Here is a 19,335-nt window from a genome sequence, read left to right as displayed (position 1 = left end):
GCGGGGAGAACTATGAAGGAACGGCAGCAGAGACCTCATCTGGAGGCCACGCACAGGGTGGGCCCTGGCTACTTGTGGTGCTACAGAGAAGCCAGGATCTTCCTGGAGCCTTGTTCTGTTGATGTGGGTTTCACATGCAGCCAGACTGACGGCCTGGGAGGCTCCAGCCCTCCACCTACAGCCCCGTGGCCTCCTCACCACGAAGGCCTCGGCCCCGTTTGCCCTGCCCTCACGCAAACCGGGGGCCGGCGCTGGATGCATGAAGCAGTGTCCCAGGAGAATCAAACGGCTCAACCACGGGCTAACCTCCTGTGAGCTAACCTCAGGCTGTCGCCACTTGATCGCTTGTGAAACTTTCCGCACAGAATTGCACCAGCTCCCGCGCGGTGCCTCTGATAAAACGACCCTTTAGCTCCTCCAGCTCAGCTCCTCAGACTTGCGCTGGAGGCTTGCCTGTGATTCAGGAGGTGGCAGCAGCTCTCCCTCTGAGTCAGTGCTGAGCCACGGCCGGGTTGCAAAGGTCGCTGCCATCGTGGGTTGCCTCTCCCAGATACAACACGAAGCCCCGGGAGCTGCAGGGTCACCACGGCTCCCCTGACGCACAAGGGGTCTGCCGCAAATTCCAGCCCGGGTCAATATATTCCAGTTACTTGCCTGCTCTCTCATTTTAACATCCGTGTCCCTTTTCCAGGCATGCTGCATGTGTCTGTGCTTCCCAGTGCAGCACGCTGCCCTCAAAATAAGTTGTGAATACCACAAAATTTCAAGTAACTCTCACTGGCATCATTGCTCCTCATTATGTAACATTATATACATTACAACGCAGCACACCTCTTCAATATTCATCTCTAGATTTAGCAGGAGAGAAGAGACACCCTCTGGTGTGTTGGCAAGACAATCCAATTCCAGCTCAGAGACGCACACAAAGGGCACGCGAACGCTCTGGGACTTAGAATAAAATTTTCAGGGAGAGATAAGCTCTCTAACAAAACTATTCTTACATTTCAGAAGACGACGATTGCTTTTCTACATCTTTGCTGAACTGTCTCCTAGAAACTCATCTGAGAATTAAATGCTAGCTGTAAAATTTTGTAAGATTCAAAGAAAACAAGCAGCCTGTAGAAAGGAGATGAATCTCTATTATGTTCTAGGCATTCATGTGGTGATATCTTTGGGCTTCCTTTGTATCTCCTACAAGAACCACATTATGTCACCTCCATTATATTATGCAGAGCTCTTTAACCCAGTTAAAAAAAAAAAAAACACTGCTTCATGAGATACTGCAGCCGCCCCCGTACCTCTGCTCGCTTTCTTTCTTTTAATTAGGATAACATGAACCAATCTAGGAGAGGGGAAGCCAGGTCTGCAGAGGCGAGGGAGGTGCTGACTGCACCCGAAGGGGAGCATCATTCTGCACTCCAGTGACAAACCCTCCCTGCTCTGCTGGCAGTGGTGAGCCAAGCCCCGCGGCATCCCCAGAGGCTGCGCAGGGTCCGGTGGTGAAACACGGCTCGCTCGCTGTCGGGGGAAGCGGGCATCCTGCTGGGACACCGGCGAGATTCCTGCCGCAGCCAAGTGAAGCAGCAGCGGAGACACGAGCAGATGCAGTGAGGTGAGCCCACGTTATCCTATGCTACACTTGCTGACTTGAGTTAGTGATGCTGTGGGTGCATTCTCGCCGTGCAGATCTGGCCAAATATGTAGCTGTCAGGAAAAAAAAGCCCTAAAGCCTTCCTAATGAAACAGGCACCGATATACCCTGTGAAAGCCCTCACACCCTACACCCATCCTCCCTGACTCCAAGCTTTTGGGGTGCTAAGGGGGTCCTCAGCGCTGAAGGAACCATCTGCGATGTCACTTCCCTGCGGGTCCCACTGAATGGGAGCAGGAGGCTGCATCCAGGCTGTGAATAGATGCATGTAAACAATAGATTCAAATGTGGAGGCTGAATGAGTCACTGCATTCCTGCATTCAAGTTGTGTAACAGGATCCAAACGCAGAACGAGGACCAGCTAACTTAGGGGGTGGACCAGCTAGCTAATAACAATTATTCTTGGCAGGACTTAATCCAGAAAAAAAAATGAGTTTAAACATGTACAGAACTAATCCACCAGGGCAGCACCAGGTCTTAAGCTTTCATAGGGTCGCTTGGCCAGTCTTCCAAAACCTGTTTATCAAATAAAACAATCCAGGCACGTCAGGAGAGAAGAGTTATACCAATAAGATTTGTATGCCTCCCGTTAGCCAGTTTACCACAATATATTTTCATAACAAACGTAAGAAATTTCTCAGAATAAAAACCACGTTCACAACGTAGAAAATAATTTATACCTTTTCCTCTTCTCAATTCATTATTCACTCAAACTGATTTGCTTATTTGCTGGATCTTTAAAAAGCAAGAAAAACTTGTCAAATCACTACTGCAGAACAAAAATTTAGCAATTCTCAACACTTAGCACAGACTAAAAGTCTCCTTATGAAGAATACTTCACATAGCTTAGTATTCGAATGGAGTTAATTTCTTCCAGAGAGAAACTCATACGATAGAATTCAACAATTTTAAAGATATTCAATAACCAAGTGCTTATGGTTATTACAGAGAGGTACGATGCTAGATAATGAAAGCAAAACCAAACAAAATCAGTAGCACAGAATAAGCAGAATACATACGGAGAGTGGAAAGAGTTCCCAGAGCTCCCTGTGACGCTGGTGAGAAACGTCTTTAGACAAGACAAGGCAGCCTCTGAATAAAGTACCAGGTTTTGCTTCATAGTTGCTGATAAAATCCAAAATAAGGCTGCAAAAACATTAGCTTCTGCTGAAGCCTGCTTACTCACTACGAAGCGTCAAACACACCTTCATCCCACACTTAAAACGCAGATGCCGCCTCCTAATGAACTGTTTGTTGCACGGGGGGAATACCGTTATACAATAGGCAGAAGGCTATTTCTTGATGCAGAAACATAACTGGGTTTTGGCTCAGAGAAGTACAGCACTGCCTAGGAACTGAAGGGTTCTGCATTAAGAAACAGCCAAAAATAAGTTGGCTGTTCAAAAAAAAAAAAAAGAAAAGAAAAGAAATACTAATTAACAGGAAACGACCTGAAGCTTACATCCCTTTCTCAAGGGAAATTTCCACCTATGGATTTATGATGTTGTATAAATGCAGACCTCCTAATCCATCCCACCAATACATTACTGTAAGTCACTGAACCAAAGCTGAGAGCAAAACTGGAGCAGGCTAGTATCTGCTCAGCCTGAGAAACGATGCTCTGATTTTAGCAGCTTTCATACCCTGAATACACATTGCATCAGTGGCTGGGAACATATTTGCATTCGCATGCTGAAAAAACACAGATCTTGTAAAACATATTTAGGAACTGCTGAGACATGATACATGTATTGACTAATTCCGTAGGCTCTGGGAGAAAATTGTCTTGAGAGAAATGCTATTCTTATCACCTGAACAGTCCAACGTCATTCTCCTTGCAAGTAAAACTCCTCGTTCTGTACTGTAGACTTTCTAAAATTAAGGCTCAAAGCACTCAAAGATCTTTCATATATTCAGATTTCATTGAAACTAGTGGCAGCTGGCTAGCGAGCTCTCTTAAAACCCGCTCCCAATCTGAACAGGAAAGAAAAGAAATCGTCCTATTTACCGTTCTGTGGATCCATGTTGCTCTCTCTGGAAACAGCGGATTCCTCAGTTCCCACACACCAGTACATTCTGGGTCGCAGTTGTGAAGATTCCACAGGCAAACTTTCTGCAGCACTTGAAACTGAGTAGTGTTGTCAAAGCGGAGTGATCTCTGTCAATGAAGTGCAGGAACGGAGCGATTGCTACTGAGCACCATCTTGAAGAACCATAATTTACCCTGTTTAAAAATAAATGGTAAAACAAATTAATCGTTCTAGTAGAGAAAGCGCAAGATGCTTATTCCCTTCTGAATGTTGCTTTGCAGAAACGCACCCATCATCCTATGCAAATATAAATACAATTATTCCCATAATAGCTTTGTTAAGAACACAACGTGAATTAACAGAGGAGACTAACAAAGCCTGCACTATAGAAAAGATAAATGTTCCCAATTTTTCTCCACCAAAGCTGACTCTTTGGTGAGTCTTCGGGTGGAGGGGGTGGGCAGGGGTCACAGCTGCAGTTTCAGATTCTCCACAATCTAGTGTAAAGGCAGAGCATTGAAGCGATGAAATGCAGCTGGAGAAATCCTAAATGCAACCTCAAAACCTTTCCCATCCACAAAGAAGACTGTGGCTCTTGTGCAGCTCCACCATGAGAAACTGAAAAATAGTGACGTGGTTACTGAGACCATCCTCTATAGAAAAGAGAAAACAGAGCTAAGAAAAACACACCAGCTTCTTTCCCCTCTGCCCAGTCCTAGAGAAGTCCAATGCTCTCGGAGCAGCAAGCTTCTTCAAACACGTCCAGGGAGGCAAACCAAGCCCTTAGGAGCTCTCGGAGGTTGGCTTCTGCTGTACAAGACAGCTCGGAAGAAGACCATACAGCTCAGTCTCACAGGGCTTCTGACTTCTTCAAATCTGCACACCTGCACATTTTCTCTCTTCCACCACTACAGGTGAATTTGCAGCATGTGCCCAGCCAACGCCAGCGCTCCTTCACTTTCTGCTTTCAGTTTCAGCCCGTGAATGCCTCTCAGATGTAACACAGTGCCCTTTACCTTTGATCCTTATTAGATTTTCTCATGCTCAGTGTGTGATGCTGAGGTTTTGGTCAGAGGCTCCAGTTTGGCAAAGCACAAAGCCCACCTCATGCTTCAGCAAGCAAGACCCAGGTGCATTGCCTCGTGAGCAGAGGTGGCATCCTGTGCTGGGATCGGGACCAGGGAGTGCATAGGGACACACGGATCCATCCCCACTCCCCAGGCAGCTGCCTGCTCCTCCCTCATTACACAGCGTTTTAACCACAAGCCAACACAGTTAAAAAATACTGAACGCTACATCAACTGTTTCCAGGCAAATACTCAAGTTTTAGGCACACTTAGAGCAAAACCGAGCTTCTGATGACCCCTACTTTGTGGTGCCGGCAGCAGGAACCAAAACTCGCAGCCCAAGCACCGTGCACATCCTGCAAGCTGGGCAGCGGGCGAAGCCACAGGCTGCGGTTTGGCCCTGGGGTGTTTTTCAAAGATGGGAAAAATGATTCGGGTGTCACAAAGCAAATAACGACACGGGCTGAGAGGCGTGGAGCAGGCTACAGGCAAGCTCTTTCACACACCCTCACATCCCAACGCCTCCTTTGTGGCAGCACGGCCGCAGATGTCCACGCAGCCAAGCACCAGTCTGTCTGTCCATCCATCTGTACGTCCGTCACTCCCCACCACAGACCGCAGCAGACACGTGGGGGTGTCGGGGAGGCTGCCGTGCCTCCCAAAAATCTGTCCTAGTTGTTCCCTCTGAAAATGAAGGGGACGTGATGCTCGCAGCGCTGAGCCCCTGCCTTCCCGGCACCCTCACCGTCAACACGCTGAGCAGCTACATCAGAACAAACACTTCCCCATGCAAAAACCAACAGAATAACTTTTTAGCAGACGCTGGTTTTTGAAGCGTTTCCTTGCTGTACAACTGGCGAACAGCAGGTCTGAAAAGCTTGGAGAAAAAATCACCCCGCTCCCAATTTTTAAGTCTCTACCCGGATTACTGCCGGGATGAAACTTTCCTTGTACACAGTGAGAGGAAACAACTTATGCTAATATTTTTCCTGAAACTTTGATAATCAGTTCCCTTTAACAGCAACTAGTGAATGCTTTAGCTGTAAGCGCATTACTGCCTCACAGCCGCCGTGCAGGCTGTACTGCTCCTGTATTTCCATACTTTGGGACCTTTGTGTTTACACTAAAAACGTCCCTGCAGTGCTGTTACCTTAAGCAAGACGCACTCAACGTTTGCAACACGTGCAAACACCAGGTCTTAATTTCATTTAGGGAGAGAGAGGGCCTGGAGAAACAGCACTGCTCGAGTCCTACGGGCTCTGCAGAATCTCATTCAGGAGGGAGATGGTGAAGAGTACATCTGGGGGCAGGTTTACATCCCCCTTCATGCATTCCCAGCATCTCTCCTGAGCCTCCGTTACTGCCAGCCTTCAGGTAACGCCCCAGCACACCCAGCCGTGGCTGCAGTGCCTGGCATCACTTCCCAACCCACAAACAATCTCCAAAAACCTCACTGCTTTGACAAAACCTCCTGATGCTTCTGACGAGCTCATTTAGGGCCTGGAGCTGTGATGTACAAGGTAACAACAGGGTCTGGAGAGGCGGATGGCACCTGCGGGGCTGGGGGCTCGGATGGGTGCCCCCAAAAGGGCCTGGTGAAGGCTCCCCAGGAAGCAGCAGAGTCTGCCCGGTGAGGAGCAGAGCGTGGCTCAGGTCTGTCACCTTCTGAGGGCCTTTCAGAAACGCAAAAATCTGCAGAAAGCGGCAAATCGCTGCTGCCCCCTTCACAAAGCAGGCGCCGAGAGCGAGTGAGCCTCCCTGCGCCCTACCCGGGTGTAAAGCTCACCAGGAAGCAGGAGCGTAAATCACACCCAGCTTCCCTTTGGTCTCCCCTCTTCCTAGCGGCCACTCCGAGGGGGCCGAGAGCAACACGGGGCTTTTCCCCAGGCCGGGCCGGGCCCTGCAGAGCCCCCTGCAGCCACCCCGAGCCGAGCCGCCCCTCACGGCCCCCGGGGGGCCCCCCCCTCCCGGGGGCAGCCCCCCCCCCCCCCGGTTTTGTTGGGAGAAGCAGCCCCCCCCCCCCGCCCAAAAACTTCGCTCCCAACTTTTATTTCGCTTTTATTTCTTTTCAGCTCCCCCCTCAGCGTGCTCACAGCACCCTCCCCACCAGCCCCTCGCCCTCTTCCCCTCAGAGCGGCCCCGGCGGCGGGGGCAGGTGCGTGCGGGGCGGCGGGGGGCCGGGGCGGCCGTACCTCCTGCGTCCTGCCGGGGCTCGGCGCCTTCTTCTTCTCCTCCTCCTCCTCCTTCTCCGGCCGGCCGCCCGCCTCGCTGTGCGGCTCGGGAGGCGGAGGGAGGAAGGAAGGAAGGAAAAGGAGTGGGGCAGCAGCGCGGCGCCTCCTCCGCCACCGGCCCCCGGAGGCCGCGGTGAGGGCGCGGGCGGCGCCCCGCGGGGCTCGGCGCCCTCCGCCACGCCGCCGGGCACGGGCTGTGCTGAGGGGGCTCCATCCTGACCGGTCCCCAAGGTTAGAGGGGCTGCTGAGGGCCTCGCAGCCCTTTCCTGGGGGCTGCTGCTGCTTCCCCCTGCCGTGGGGCACGGCCCGGCCCGCTGAGGGAACGTGAGGGGACGTGAGGGGATGCGGTGGGTGAGCTGCCCCTCTCCTGGGCTCCATCTCAGGACACGCTCACCCATCAGCATTTGGTGTCAGTGCTCTCTCTGGGCACATCTACACAGGCTTACGGTGCTTGTTTTTATTTATTTATTGTTTTATTTATTATTTTTTAGAAAAGATTGGTCTCTGGAGGGGAAGCAGCTGAAGCCCCGGTCTCTCAGCCACATTATCTGGATGGCTTCATCATCGCTGCCAACCCTCTGCGGTGCCACGCGGTTCCCAGAGCATGGCTATAAGGCTGGAAATGACTCCTGTAGCTTCGTGATGGAGGCATGGCCTTACTGATACAGAGACACTTTTAAGGGGACTTTGACCAGAGTCCAACATTTGCCTGTTTCAGAGCCCTGTCAAGGGCTTTCACTGAGACAGTTTCACAAAGTTGAACATATTGAATGAGACAACAGATGTAACAGTTTCAGAATTGCCACTGATAAATACAATAGTGCTCATATACAATAAAAGTGCAAGGAAAATGCTATCCCAGATATTATTCCTCACCAAAAGGTGCAGAGCTTACCAAGAACTTGTCCCTGTCTTGGTGGAGGAGAAGGAGCACAGTCCATTGACTGCATCTTCTAGGTTTCCAATTCCTTCATGCCCCCCCCCCCGCCCCAGTTTTTCTTTTTTCCTCCAAGTTTTTTTTTTTTTCCCAACACTGATTTTTTTTTTTTTTAACACTAACCCCTAACACTCTTTTATATCCTAACCTTACCTGTTCCCTTCCTGAGGTGGCATTTAGCCATTTGGGTGAAGAGTTGAGTACTATAACCACTTATGTTTAGCATGTACGTCATTAAGCTCATTATCATCTTCAGGGAGCATTAACTTTAACATTCATTTTATACGTAATGAAGCAAAAGGTTTCACTCAGGCACCATGGCCCTCAGCGTTCTGTTCTTCCACCAAAGCAGCGCCGTCCCACCACCAAGACTCCTCAGCAGCCTCTCATACCGAGCCTGCAGCCCTCCACCCACAAAGTTGGTTTAAGAAACAAGAACAAGCTGCTCCACTTTCAGCCCCTTTGCCCGAGGCTGGTGCTTATCAGTGACGCTGACAAACCTGACTCTTCTCCACGCAGAGTTCATCTGAGATTTGTTTCTTTGAAAGTTGCTCCTTTTCCAGATTGCGGAGGGAGTTTGCGTCTCTCTGGAGAAGCAAAGCACAAGATTGCCCCCTTCCTTTCCGAAGGTGTTACACATGCTACACTCCAGCTAGCGTGCTGGTGTTGGACACATCCTTTCCCCATCACAACCCAATTCATTTCCTGATATTTGTTTTGTTTTGTTTGCTTCACTGGTGCTTTTACCTGTGTTCAGGCGCCCACTAATCTGCTTTGAGCTGCAACCATGTGAGTGCTATCTGTTCAGCACCCTTTTCACTTTCTATCCAGTCTGCTGTCTTTTATGCCTCACAGCCTGGCTCTTATCCAGAGCTTTCTTACCACTTTTTTTTTTTTTTTTTTTTTTTTTTTTTTTTTTAGCACAATTGAATAAAAACCCACTGCAATCACATTTTTTCCTTTTATTTTGATAGAGACTATAAATTCCCCTGGCAAGAATTTCTCCATTTTTATTTTTACCCCATATCTCATCCCCCTCTTCCTGGCTTATGTCTCCATTGATTGTGTTACTCACAATAATTTGGATCTCCAGCCTTCTCCCTTCTAACGCTTGGTCACAAAGCTCCTGAGCAATGCTATCACCAAGAGGAAAATTCAAAGGGCTTGGCTTGGCCTGTGCAGGGAGATAACAGGTATTTGTATCTTTTCTCACAGGTGTATCAGAGGTGAAGAGAGTTAAAGACAGTGGTATGTTCTTGCTCTCTGTCCCCACTGCAGATGAAAGAAATAAGACAGGAAAGGGAAGGTGTGGAGCAGAGTTTAGCTAGTGATGGCTGTGTCACAAAGGGGTTTAGGAAGCAGCCAGCCCAAGGCAGGACATCCAATCTTGTAGCGTGGTCCACAGTCCCTTCAAATTCTCTGTTTTGAGGCTCACCTCAGAAGGCAGAAAGGACCCGTCCTGCTTTAAACTGGAAATAGCTGTGCTTGCCCCTGCCGCTACAGCCCTGCTCTCCTTCTTCTCTCTACTCACTGTAAGCAGCAAAAGCAACTGCGTAAAGGGTAAGCTAACAGACACACGATCCGGCTTTTATTTGTAGAGCACTGACCACACTTCAGCACTTTACTTCCCTTGCCCTTTTTAAAACAGGCTATTCTTCACAGATTGCAGAAATGAATCCAAGTTAAGATTCCTTCAGAGTCCCCCAGTGAGATACTGGATCCCCACATACACAAACGCAAACACACACTCTACATTCAGTCCTGCTGAGTGTAAAAGGTACCTTGAAATAAAGGTACCTTGAAATTACGTTGCCTCTTGTGAGCCCCATGCACGTTTCTGTTTGGGGAATACTGTTGGGTCACTGAAGCGAGGGAAACAGGCACCAGGCTGTTCCAGGAAGAGCCCGCTGTAACTGGAGCAATACAGGGCCATTTTGTTTTAGAAGCACCAAACCTTAACTCTTTCCAGTGATCACTTTTATTAACACAATGGGCCAAATTCAGAGTGAAATAAGAAACACCGGCAGGAGGGCTGAGTTGAGTGAAAGTTGCACACTGATGGAAAAGGTCTTAATGTGTGCAGTAGAGGGGTCAGAATTATCTCGAGGCGTGCTAATCAGTGTAAATAAAGTATTAGTTACTCCTCTGTTAAAATGAGTACAGTCAGCAGGAGTTTCCCTCTTCCCCATCTCACTTTGAGGCATACCAATGTGTAGCATTCAAAAAGCATTTCACAAAGTTAAACATTTATTAGGAACAAGAACTATTACAAAAAGATACCCATAGTCTAGATATATACAAGAGGTTTAAACATAGCATTTTCATGGACCTTTAGCTATAAAAATACATTAGATTAACTGTATCCTAATTTATAAATATAGTTCTTTAAAAAAAAAAAAAGTAGTATTTCATATGAAAGCCTTACTGTGCAATGAAAGAATATATACCCTCTAAGGGGTTATTTTAAAGTTAGTGTCTAATGTTATATAACTTAGAAAATTCAGTGTGTAGAGTCAAACCCTGATTTATACAATAAGAGATACATCAACTTTTTAAAAACTTGATAAGGGAAAAAAAAAAGTGTTGAAATATATATTATACATATAAAGCCAGAATACTAGGATTTTAAGATTCCCAGATGATTTCAGTTACAACCACTGTTTATCAAAAGTGAATACAGAGATACATCAAGATAACCAGCCTTTTACTGTTTGCCTTACCTCCCTACTGTCTGACTGCAGCCCTAGAAAACCGTCGAGCAGGCAAAAGTAAAATATTTGTCTGAGAAGATGGTTGCGCTCTAAGTGTATTACAAAAATAGAAGCTTATTTACAATGTTCCCATTTGGCCTTTCATGGGGTAGGGAGGACATTTTCTTCACTGGATGGGGAGATGTACCTGTCCCACACATCCATGGGAGGACAGGCACTTAGTTGTACACAACTGTTGGAGGTATGTCATTTAAGAAATTAAGCGGTGTTGAAGTGCAATTCAATGTTCAATAACTAATAAGGAAGTTTAGGCTCATGCAAACGTTTTTCTTACTTACCACCACCCACCTTCCTTCCCCCTCCAAAAGGTCCACTCACAACAGAACTTGTTACTGACTAGCTATCTCTCTGACCACAGAAGTTCCTGCTCGCATCAGAGAACAGAGGTTAGACTTTCATCCCTGCTTCAAGCCATGACATCCAAAAAACTCCACCCAAGTCTTTACTAGGGCTCTGTGGGGAACTGTCAACGTTCCATAGGAAGCCTGTACCAGTTTGTTCTCGGAGGATGAGCCCAGTGAGATCAGCTAAACTTCCTAACGAGCTGACAGCACTAAATCCTGCATACGTACAGCTCCTGCAGACGTGGAACTTCCCCTACTCTTGCCAGTGGTTCTCCAGTACAGATCAGGAGGAGGGGGAAGGAAAGTAGTGAACTCAGGACCTGAAGGCAGCAGGTGGCTTTTCATCAATCTCGTAGTAAGTAATGTCTGGGTGTGCAAAGAAATTACTGCAGGAGATGCTAAGGCATGAACTTATTATGACAGCCACTCCGAGGATGCTATTCATGTACGTGCATGCTTGTATGACTATAAGCAAGAGAATTCAAAGCAGTTTTCTCCTCAGTGAAGGACCAACTACAAGACGATGGCACTTCCAGAGGCATTTACTGCAGAGGTGCTGACACATTAAGTCCAGCCATAGCTTATTCCTTGGTAACTCATTTGTACACCCACATCTTCAGCATTCAGTATGTGCTTGGGAGCACCTGCCTTTTTATACTGTACTTCCAGAACTCTATTTTAAGCTACATTCACAAGGGAAAACGAAGCGGTGAGAAGAGCTTATAAGTTTTACTCTCATATTGACAGCTCTGGCTCAAAAAATGAAGAGATGTTCACACAGCCTGAAAGTTAAAGTGAAAGAGAGAGAAGGACAGCTTCTTGCAGCTCTTCCGCTCCCTCTCCAAGATCAGAAGGACTGGTGTGGGATGTTTTCTGTGGGGTATCTACCATGCTACATGTTTAGAATTCAACTCTGCGTCATCACGGTAAGTACAGTGCAAAATCCTCTTGCAAAAAGTGCTATAGTGAAGGTATGAGATACAATTGTGACTCATTCGGAGCCAGAAGGGCTAGCAAGTCAGTGACTTGCATATGCAGCATGTGTAATGTGTGCACACCAAAACAGGTTCAAAGGACACTTTAAAGTCTAGCTCTGTTGGGTGAAATAATGGCCCCAAAAGAGTCCTCCAGGAAACTCCCATCAATCTCATTCAGGGCTAGAATATCACCAATATGGAGGCTGCACGTATCTTTAGAGAGACCAAGATAGCTCTTTCAAACAAAATTTCTTTAGATCCTTCCTTGAAAGCTTGCACTCCCATCCACAACTTCATCTGCAGTCTTCACACAAACTCCATCAACGTCAGTTAAGTTGTATTAGCCCTACTACTCCGGTCCATTCATGTCAAGAGAAACCCACATGCCTCTGAAGGTGTTTAACAATCAACTAATTGTTTCACAATCAACTAATTGCTAAAGGTACCAGAAGTCTCTCTAACACGCCCTTGATGTCCAAGTCCTTCAGGGGTACAGTTTGAAAGCAGATGTCCCGCTGACAGGTGACTGACCAGCATTTTAGTCACAGGTAGCAGACAGAGGTACAGCCAGGGACTCGCGCAGAACACGCGTGTGCTATGCTGCCAGTAGGGTCAGTTAAATCCGTTTTCCAAGAGCCAGTTGACAAAATGGAGTCCAGTAGATTCAATGTTTCTAGAGGAAAAAAGTTAGGCGTTTCCATTTTCTTTCCTACCCCTCCCCTCCCACTTGCTCTGAATACACCCCCGATGTGTCACATTCAGAGTGTCAGCATGTTTAGGCCTTCTGTTTTCATGGACTCTTCTGGGAGAGTTTAATGGTGACTGTTTTCACTTCAGTATATTCTGCCAAGGCATATTCACCGCTGGAAAAGAAGAGAGAGGAGGGAAAGGGACAAACAATTGTAGCACGTTAATGTGTGCTTCCCTGAGATAAGAGATTTCTGCACAAGTGCATCTTAGCCACTGATCAGCAGCTGCTGCAGATAACATCAGGCCATTAAAACCAGATCTGAACTAACATCAGCTATCATTTTGGCTCCCCACATCTAATAATCTACGTACGCATGTGTATGCGCACACAATTACACCCTGCCGTTACTGTGGCCACAGTAACTCACAAGATGACACCTCGTGACTCTCGGCCTAGTGAAAACGGAGTGTACTGTGAGAAGCCATAGAAGCAACATCCACGTGAACATACTCGTCAGTGCTTAAACAGTAATTGAAGTTACTTTTTCACTCAAAGTCGGTTCTGTCAACCAGATAACTGCACATCAGGAGGGCACAGTTACTCCAGAAGTCGATATTGATGACAAACCCAGCCACTGCATTGTGTTGTAGTTGGTGGAAACTGCCCTCATTGCCATGCCTTGCCCAAGGGATATACCCCTGACATCCTTTAATGAGCCAGGCAGTCAGGCAAAGTAAACCATAAGGTCTCAACATGTACGTCCCTTTTGAGGATTCATCCATTTGATGTACTTAGCAAGTGAGGCAGCTGAATATCTCAGAGCAGCAGATGCACCCGAACAGTTACTGGAAATGGTTCCTGGAAATAAATCTGGCTTATGAAAGAAGAGGTGCATTAGGTTCCTCTGTAAGGTGTAATAATACCCACCTCTCTCCTGCACAAGAAGAAAGTTAAAGTATAAGTCAATTTCTCAGCTCTTCCTCTAACTTGTAGGATGATCTTGTTTTAAAAATGTCTGCATTAGTAACTAGAGAGCCAGAATGTCTGATAGCCAGCTGCAACAGGTCGGGCTGGGGAAAAGGGACAGAAGGTCCTTCTGTAATTTCCTAAATTACAGGCAAGCTTAGAAGGCGGGGAACTCTTCTTGGAGATCATTCCTTGTTTTTCTAGTGTTTTCCAACACTTGTTGGAACCTTGTTTTCAAGTGTTTTCCAACACTTGAAAGCTAGATGTGTGAAACAATGATGCAGCTGTAAAGCTAGATAACCAGCATGCAAAGCTGGAGGAGATTTGAGGTAAGTGGCCCCAGACCAAAGTGACCTAAAAATCATTCTTAATCTAAAGATCTAACTAGCAAGAAAAAAAATGCCTGCAAGTGGAATTGACTGAATGGAAGTTGTTAATAATTTATAAAGTAGATGAAGATACTCCTGAAATCACTGCTATTGTTCTCAAATCTGTGCTTTATATCCATGCTGTATTGGCTTAGCACCAACCTGTGGAGCAAAGCTGATAGTTTAAAAGCAAATTCAACAATATTATCACCAAGTCACAATCACTGCTGCATTTAGCATCTACATATAAGCAAAATGCTGAGCAAAACTTACAGTTCTCTGCCATTGCCTGACATTTTAAAGCCACCAAAAGGAGCCTGTGCATAGAGTGCATTGTAACAGTTGATCCTATGATAAAAACATAAAAAGACAACTCAATACCAGGGAGAAGCAAGGTGATGACAACAGCAGCGTTACAAAAAAGGCTGAAATCTGTTACAGTTCCTTCACTTGAGAAATCAGATTTTAGCAGTATCTTATTTTGCTACAGAAACAGAAGACATTTGAGTAGTGCTCCGAGTCTGATTCATATCTCACTTCATAAGCTCTAATGGCTAAGACGTTCATGCTAGAGCTAGAATTTATGCTGTGTTCGGAGTCATGCTTAAGGGTAGATGAAAGCCTGCCTCAGTTTAATGAAGCGCATTCTGAAACAAACACGTTTACACAAAGTTGTCTAAACACTCAAAAACAGGCCCTACCACCCACTTCCAGGTATAGAAGAAGAGCTGGCCTGCATTAGACACTTGTGTCACAGGAAAACAGAAGCACTAGCCCCATTTCTGTAGACACCAGGTAGGAAGAGCTAATGCAGATGCCTCCTCAGCAATTTAGGGAGATGAAATGACTGAAGAGAGCCAGTTATGGATTGGTGCAGCACGACTGCACCTTCACATGTGTACAGTACATAGATCCTTCAAAGCCCGACATCCCATTTTTATTTAAATATTATTCAAAGAGGTGAATTCTTCTGGCACAAATTCTTGAAATCAGTCCTCTGTACGCATCAAGTTCAGAGACCAGGTCAAATTCCTATCTTCAGTGGGGAAAAAAAAATCAGGATTCCATTTTTAAAACTATTCTAACATAAAATAAGAAATGTTCTAAGTAAAACAGCTGCTTATCTTTTTGACAGTGGTACGATGCCATCTACTGCCCATAATGGTTTGTGCAAGACCCCAGTTGATGCTACCTTAAGATCGTAAGAGTTGCTCTTTCCTACATACATGATTTTGGAAGGCATCACATCTGGTGGAACTTAGTACAACCCTTACATTTTCAGAACTCTCCAGGTGTAAAGAACTACAATGACTGAATGAACAAATGCACCATTTCGTGCCAGACTGTCTGGTCCTCACCACCTTATTTTGATGAATGGATGTTGCTTAGGAGGATATTAAGAATTAAACAGACTACGAACACATCTGACCTCCAGTATTTGTACAGGATTACAAATCACAACGCCCTTCCCACTCCCAGCATACAAAAGCAAAGCCCAAACTGAGATCTGCAGCTACTTACCAGACAGTTCCTGATTGCAATGCAGAAGCTAACATTAACGCTCTGTCCAGATTCTTTGTGAACACCGCAGCCGTGAGTCCGTACTCAGTATTGTTGGCTCTTCTTATGACCTCTTCTATACTCTTGAACTTCATAATCGGCTGAACAGGCCCAAAAATCTGCACACAAATTAAACTTTAGCATGGGAAAGCCTTTGCTACTTGCGGTAATTTTGAAGTGATCAGAATCAGCAGCTCTGTTTGGATACTATATTTGAAGCGTTATATACTAGCTTTTCTAGAAGTCACTGGTTGAATCTCTTGAAAAGTAGTCACTAAACTGAATTTAAAGAAAGTAGAGTGATGTGCTGTAGTGGTTAATAAATGCAAAGATCCAACAACTAGTGGATCATCTACAACAATCAAATACGCAGTTCGATCTGGACAAGTTTCAAATGATTCATCCTTACTCCATTTACAATTCATTCTCAGACTCAGAAGAAGTTGAATGCACTTAAAAAGAAATTAATATACTTCAAGCATTGCAAGTTTCCTTCCTTGGCCTTAACTTTGCTTCTGCAAGTGCATGCAGTTAATTTGCCTGCAGAGCATTTACCACGGATGCATTTGACCACAGACTTGGCATCCCAGGTTGTCAGGATAGAAGCAGCCAGCACACACAACACTTCCCAATTTCAGGGATGGAATCCCCCATCACAAACACTAACAAAGGTGGGGCCTGTGTGGTCTTGCAATACAATAATCATTCCCCCACTGAAGGTGAGATAAAGTCTCACTTGTGCCCCGCTGAGGGCTAGACTAACCAAATTGCCTGGCTCTTCAGCCTACACAAGCGTTTCTATTTTTCACCCTTTTGGAAGATGTGGGTATTTAGCTGGAGCCTTGATCCTAGGCAAAGAAAAAATGTGCATTTGCAACAAAACCGTATATGAATGAAACTGGATAAACCTCATGAATCATGACTGGGGATTTGGAGTCAGTTCGTTTTAAAAAAAAAAAAAAAAAAAAAGGGCCTGTCATGGGATTTTCAACTTTCATCCCCCTCTATTTTTAGAATGCAACTCATGCCCAGACTGACTGATATCTTTCCCAGGTTCCTTGGAGATTCTGCGGCAGATCTGAGACATCTAAATATTTTGTTGGGAATGAACAGTAAGCAGCCCCATAAAATGCACTAGGCTAAACTATAAAAAACGAGTGCCAGTTGGACTTCAGCAGCTACTTATTTTCCATTGGGGAACATGATGAAAAGTAGATTAAGCATATTTCAAAGGAATATCACAGGATCTAATCACATGCAGCTTGTTCATTTTTTCTGCATACGGATAATGGAAGCCAGAGTATTAGGTCTGCATTTTGCTGGCTTTGACCATATTTCATATTGGGAAAAAATGGTCAGTCTCGGGGAATTTCACCATGGAAAGAGAATCTGCGATTATTTCAGATGCTAACACTACGTGAGAAATGTTCTTCAGTGGCAGCATAGCAGGGCCATTCCTTCCCTCCTCACCAGCTTCAGGTCCCAGAGTTCTTGTTCCCTCTTTCTGCAATGAAGTAACTCCATTTACAAAGAAGCGGATCAAGAACACACATCATTCTCTCCTCTATCACTTGGAATCAGCATGTACTGAAATCAGCTATGCAATTTCAAGTTTACTCAGTAGGAGGTGTGTAAGAGCACATGGCACACACAGCCATCAGTCTGTACAGAGGAGTGTATAATTCTGTCTTCAGAAACCTTCCAAACTACAGGGCAACATTGAATTGCTCCAGCCTGACACTACAGCAGCTATTTTTACTGAGCTTTAAAATCTAGGATTCTGTCAGAAACCAGTCCATCATCACTGTTCACAAGCAGCATTTACAGCAGCTAAATCTAAATAAGGCGTTTGTTTTTATTTTCTGTTATATCAAATTCTCTTGAAATGAGACCCAAAAGCCTTCGGGTAATAATACCTACTAGATTTGTATGTGGGTTTGTTACTGTACGAAGAGTACACACAGAGCTACTTCACTTTTGGGGAACAAAATAAAATGGGGGAAAGCAGCAAGGCATTAGAAATGGCTGGCAAGCAAGCACTGCATTAATTGCACAAAAGAATAAAATGCTGCTAAAATATTTTGTCAGCATTTTTGCCTGTTCTGCTTTCCTCCTCACATTCCCCACCACCACCGCTCTGGACTGAAGCTCACCTTGCAGACACTTCATCAGAAGAATATGGATTTCACATTTTTAGGACATCGTAATAAGTAAAATATGTGAAATTTCTATTCTCCTTTCAAGTTTTCACTTCAAACCATGACCACTCCTCTTTTCTACAGCTGCTTTTCCATTTACATCATGGGAATGGATCTAAAAGTTCAGGTGACTCGTACTGTACCTCTTCTTTGGCGATCCGCATGTTGTCAGTGACCTCTGAAAACACGGTGGGCTTTATAAACAGGCCTCTGTCTTCAATGGCAAGACCCCCACACTCCAGCTTAGCACCTTCTTTCTTCCCACTTTCTATCAGCTCCAGGATCTTATCAAACTGGTTTTGGTCAATCTGTCAGGCAAAAAGAACGAAAACAGACAGCAGTGATTTACCATCGCTGTTCCGGAGGCTGAGACCTGCTGCTGCCATGTTGTATGTCCAGGGACATGTTTGCAGGGCACTGCTGGAGCAGGTAAGTTCACATCTCATCTATGACTGCAAGTCAGGCAATAAGCACGATGAAAGACAGGAGACAGGCATAGCCCTGAGCCACAGAAAACAGAAGGTGAAGGTACATATGATAGTTTAATCTGATCTAACAGTTTGCTGCCACATGGAGGGAGTCTCTTCACTTTCCCTTCTGCTGCACCCCAGGCAAGCATTCCCATGGCTCCCTTCAGACCAGCTCTGGGACTTACCAATTGTCCCTCACAGCATCCTTCAGGACAAACTGTCCAGCTGTGAGATAAACAGGTTCACACTGCACTGGGTGGTGAACTGGGTGAACCCCAGAGCTCATAGTGAACGGGGCTACATCTGGCTGGCAGCTGGTCACTCGGGTGATTTCAGAGCAACTACTGCACTGAAGTCATCTTTGTAAAAATAGAATCACCTTTTGAGGATCTCAGAGATTAGTAGCATCCCTGCAGGAGACATCCCTCCATCAGCACAGTGGGTCGTGTGCTGGGGAGAGGTGCAGAAGCCCAGTACTTTGTGCTCCCAGTTCTTTTGTGCTCCACATGCAGCGTTGTGCTACAGGTGCTGCCAGCTTTCAAACAAAGGAACATGCCTGTTTGCACGATGCATAATTAAGCAATGAAACACCTCCTCACAGCATGCTGCAGACACTAAAAGACTAATGGAAATGTTAAAACAAACAAACAAAACCAACAAATCCATGGAGGTGAATTAAATACAAGACCCCACCACTGGCTCATGGTTGCCTGGGAGGTGATTCTGAATGCCAGCTATCACCAAACGCTTGTGCGGGTTCAGTACCCCTCCCTAGACATCTGCTTTTATTTTGGCAGGGCCAGTTGCCAGTTGGGACTGTTTACACAGAGTGTTCCACACTCGACTCCTCCAGATTACAGACTATATCCTGTCCCTTGTTAATCCTGGCCACACACAATCCAAGTTTTCATGCTTTTAGACAAATATCAAAGCTTCAGGAGGGTGTCCTTAGGGTACTTCTGGTACACAGCAAAACCAGAACAGCACATCTCCTGCCACACAGATGTGCATGTCACATACGCTGTGGACAGCTTGTCCTAAGTGCTCGTGTCCTCTCCTGTGTTATGATGCTAC

The 19,335-nt window shown here is 45.9% G+C and overlaps 2 protein-coding genes and 1 long non-coding RNA gene across 6 annotated transcripts in view; 1 reads left to right on the top strand and 2 right to left on the bottom strand.

Moving 5' to 3' along the window:
- LRRK1 (leucine rich repeat kinase 1) overlaps positions 1–7,089 on the bottom strand; it is a 74,984-nt gene extending 67,895 nt beyond the window's left edge. Inside the window, exons 1-2 of one of the 3 annotated variants that reach the window (XM_035335393.1) lie at positions 6,941–7,089; positions 3,660–3,875 (exon numbers count right to left, since the gene is read on the bottom strand). In XM_035335393.1, coding sequence (XP_035191284.1) covers positions 3,660–3,726 — 67 coding nt within the window. In that variant the 5' untranslated portion in view covers positions 3,727–3,875; positions 6,941–7,089. Of the gene's footprint in view, positions 1–2,670; positions 3,599–3,659; positions 3,876–4,697; positions 5,026–6,940 lie in introns of those variants that run through there. The other 2 variants (XM_035335394.1, XM_035335395.1) reach the window with 2 other exon arrangements.
- LOC118171919 lies at positions 1,249–8,243 on the top strand. Its single transcript, XR_004753466.1, has 2 exons — positions 1,249–1,612; positions 7,471–8,243. It is a non-coding gene; the product is annotated as an uncharacterized LOC118171919 (long non-coding RNA).
- Positions 8,244–10,142: 1,899 nt separating this feature from the next.
- Positions 10,143–19,335, bottom strand: part of ALDH1A3 (aldehyde dehydrogenase 1 family member A3) — a 36,709-nt gene continuing 27,516 nt past the window's right edge. The window contains exons 10-13 of one of the 2 annotated variants that reach the window (XM_035335400.1): positions 17,935–18,099; positions 15,560–15,712; positions 13,538–13,544; positions 10,143–11,050 (exon numbers count right to left, since the gene is read on the bottom strand). In XM_035335400.1, the coding sequence (XP_035191291.1) occupies positions 13,542–13,544; positions 15,560–15,712; positions 17,935–18,099 (321 nt within the window). In that variant the 3' untranslated portion in view covers positions 10,143–11,050; positions 13,538–13,541. Of the gene's footprint in view, positions 11,051–11,246; positions 12,872–13,537; positions 13,545–14,306; positions 14,382–15,554; positions 15,713–17,934; positions 18,100–19,335 lie in introns of those variants that run through there. The other variant, XM_035335399.1, reaches the window with a different exon arrangement.

This window comes from Oxyura jamaicensis, chromosome 10 (genome assembly GCF_011077185.1).
Source record: "Oxyura jamaicensis isolate SHBP4307 breed ruddy duck chromosome 10, BPBGC_Ojam_1.0, whole genome shotgun sequence".
Lineage (NCBI taxonomy): Eukaryota > Metazoa > Chordata > Aves > Anseriformes > Anatidae > Oxyura > Oxyura jamaicensis.
The sequence above is the reverse complement of the archived record's forward strand: the minus strand, read 5'-3'. Positions and strand labels throughout refer to the sequence as shown.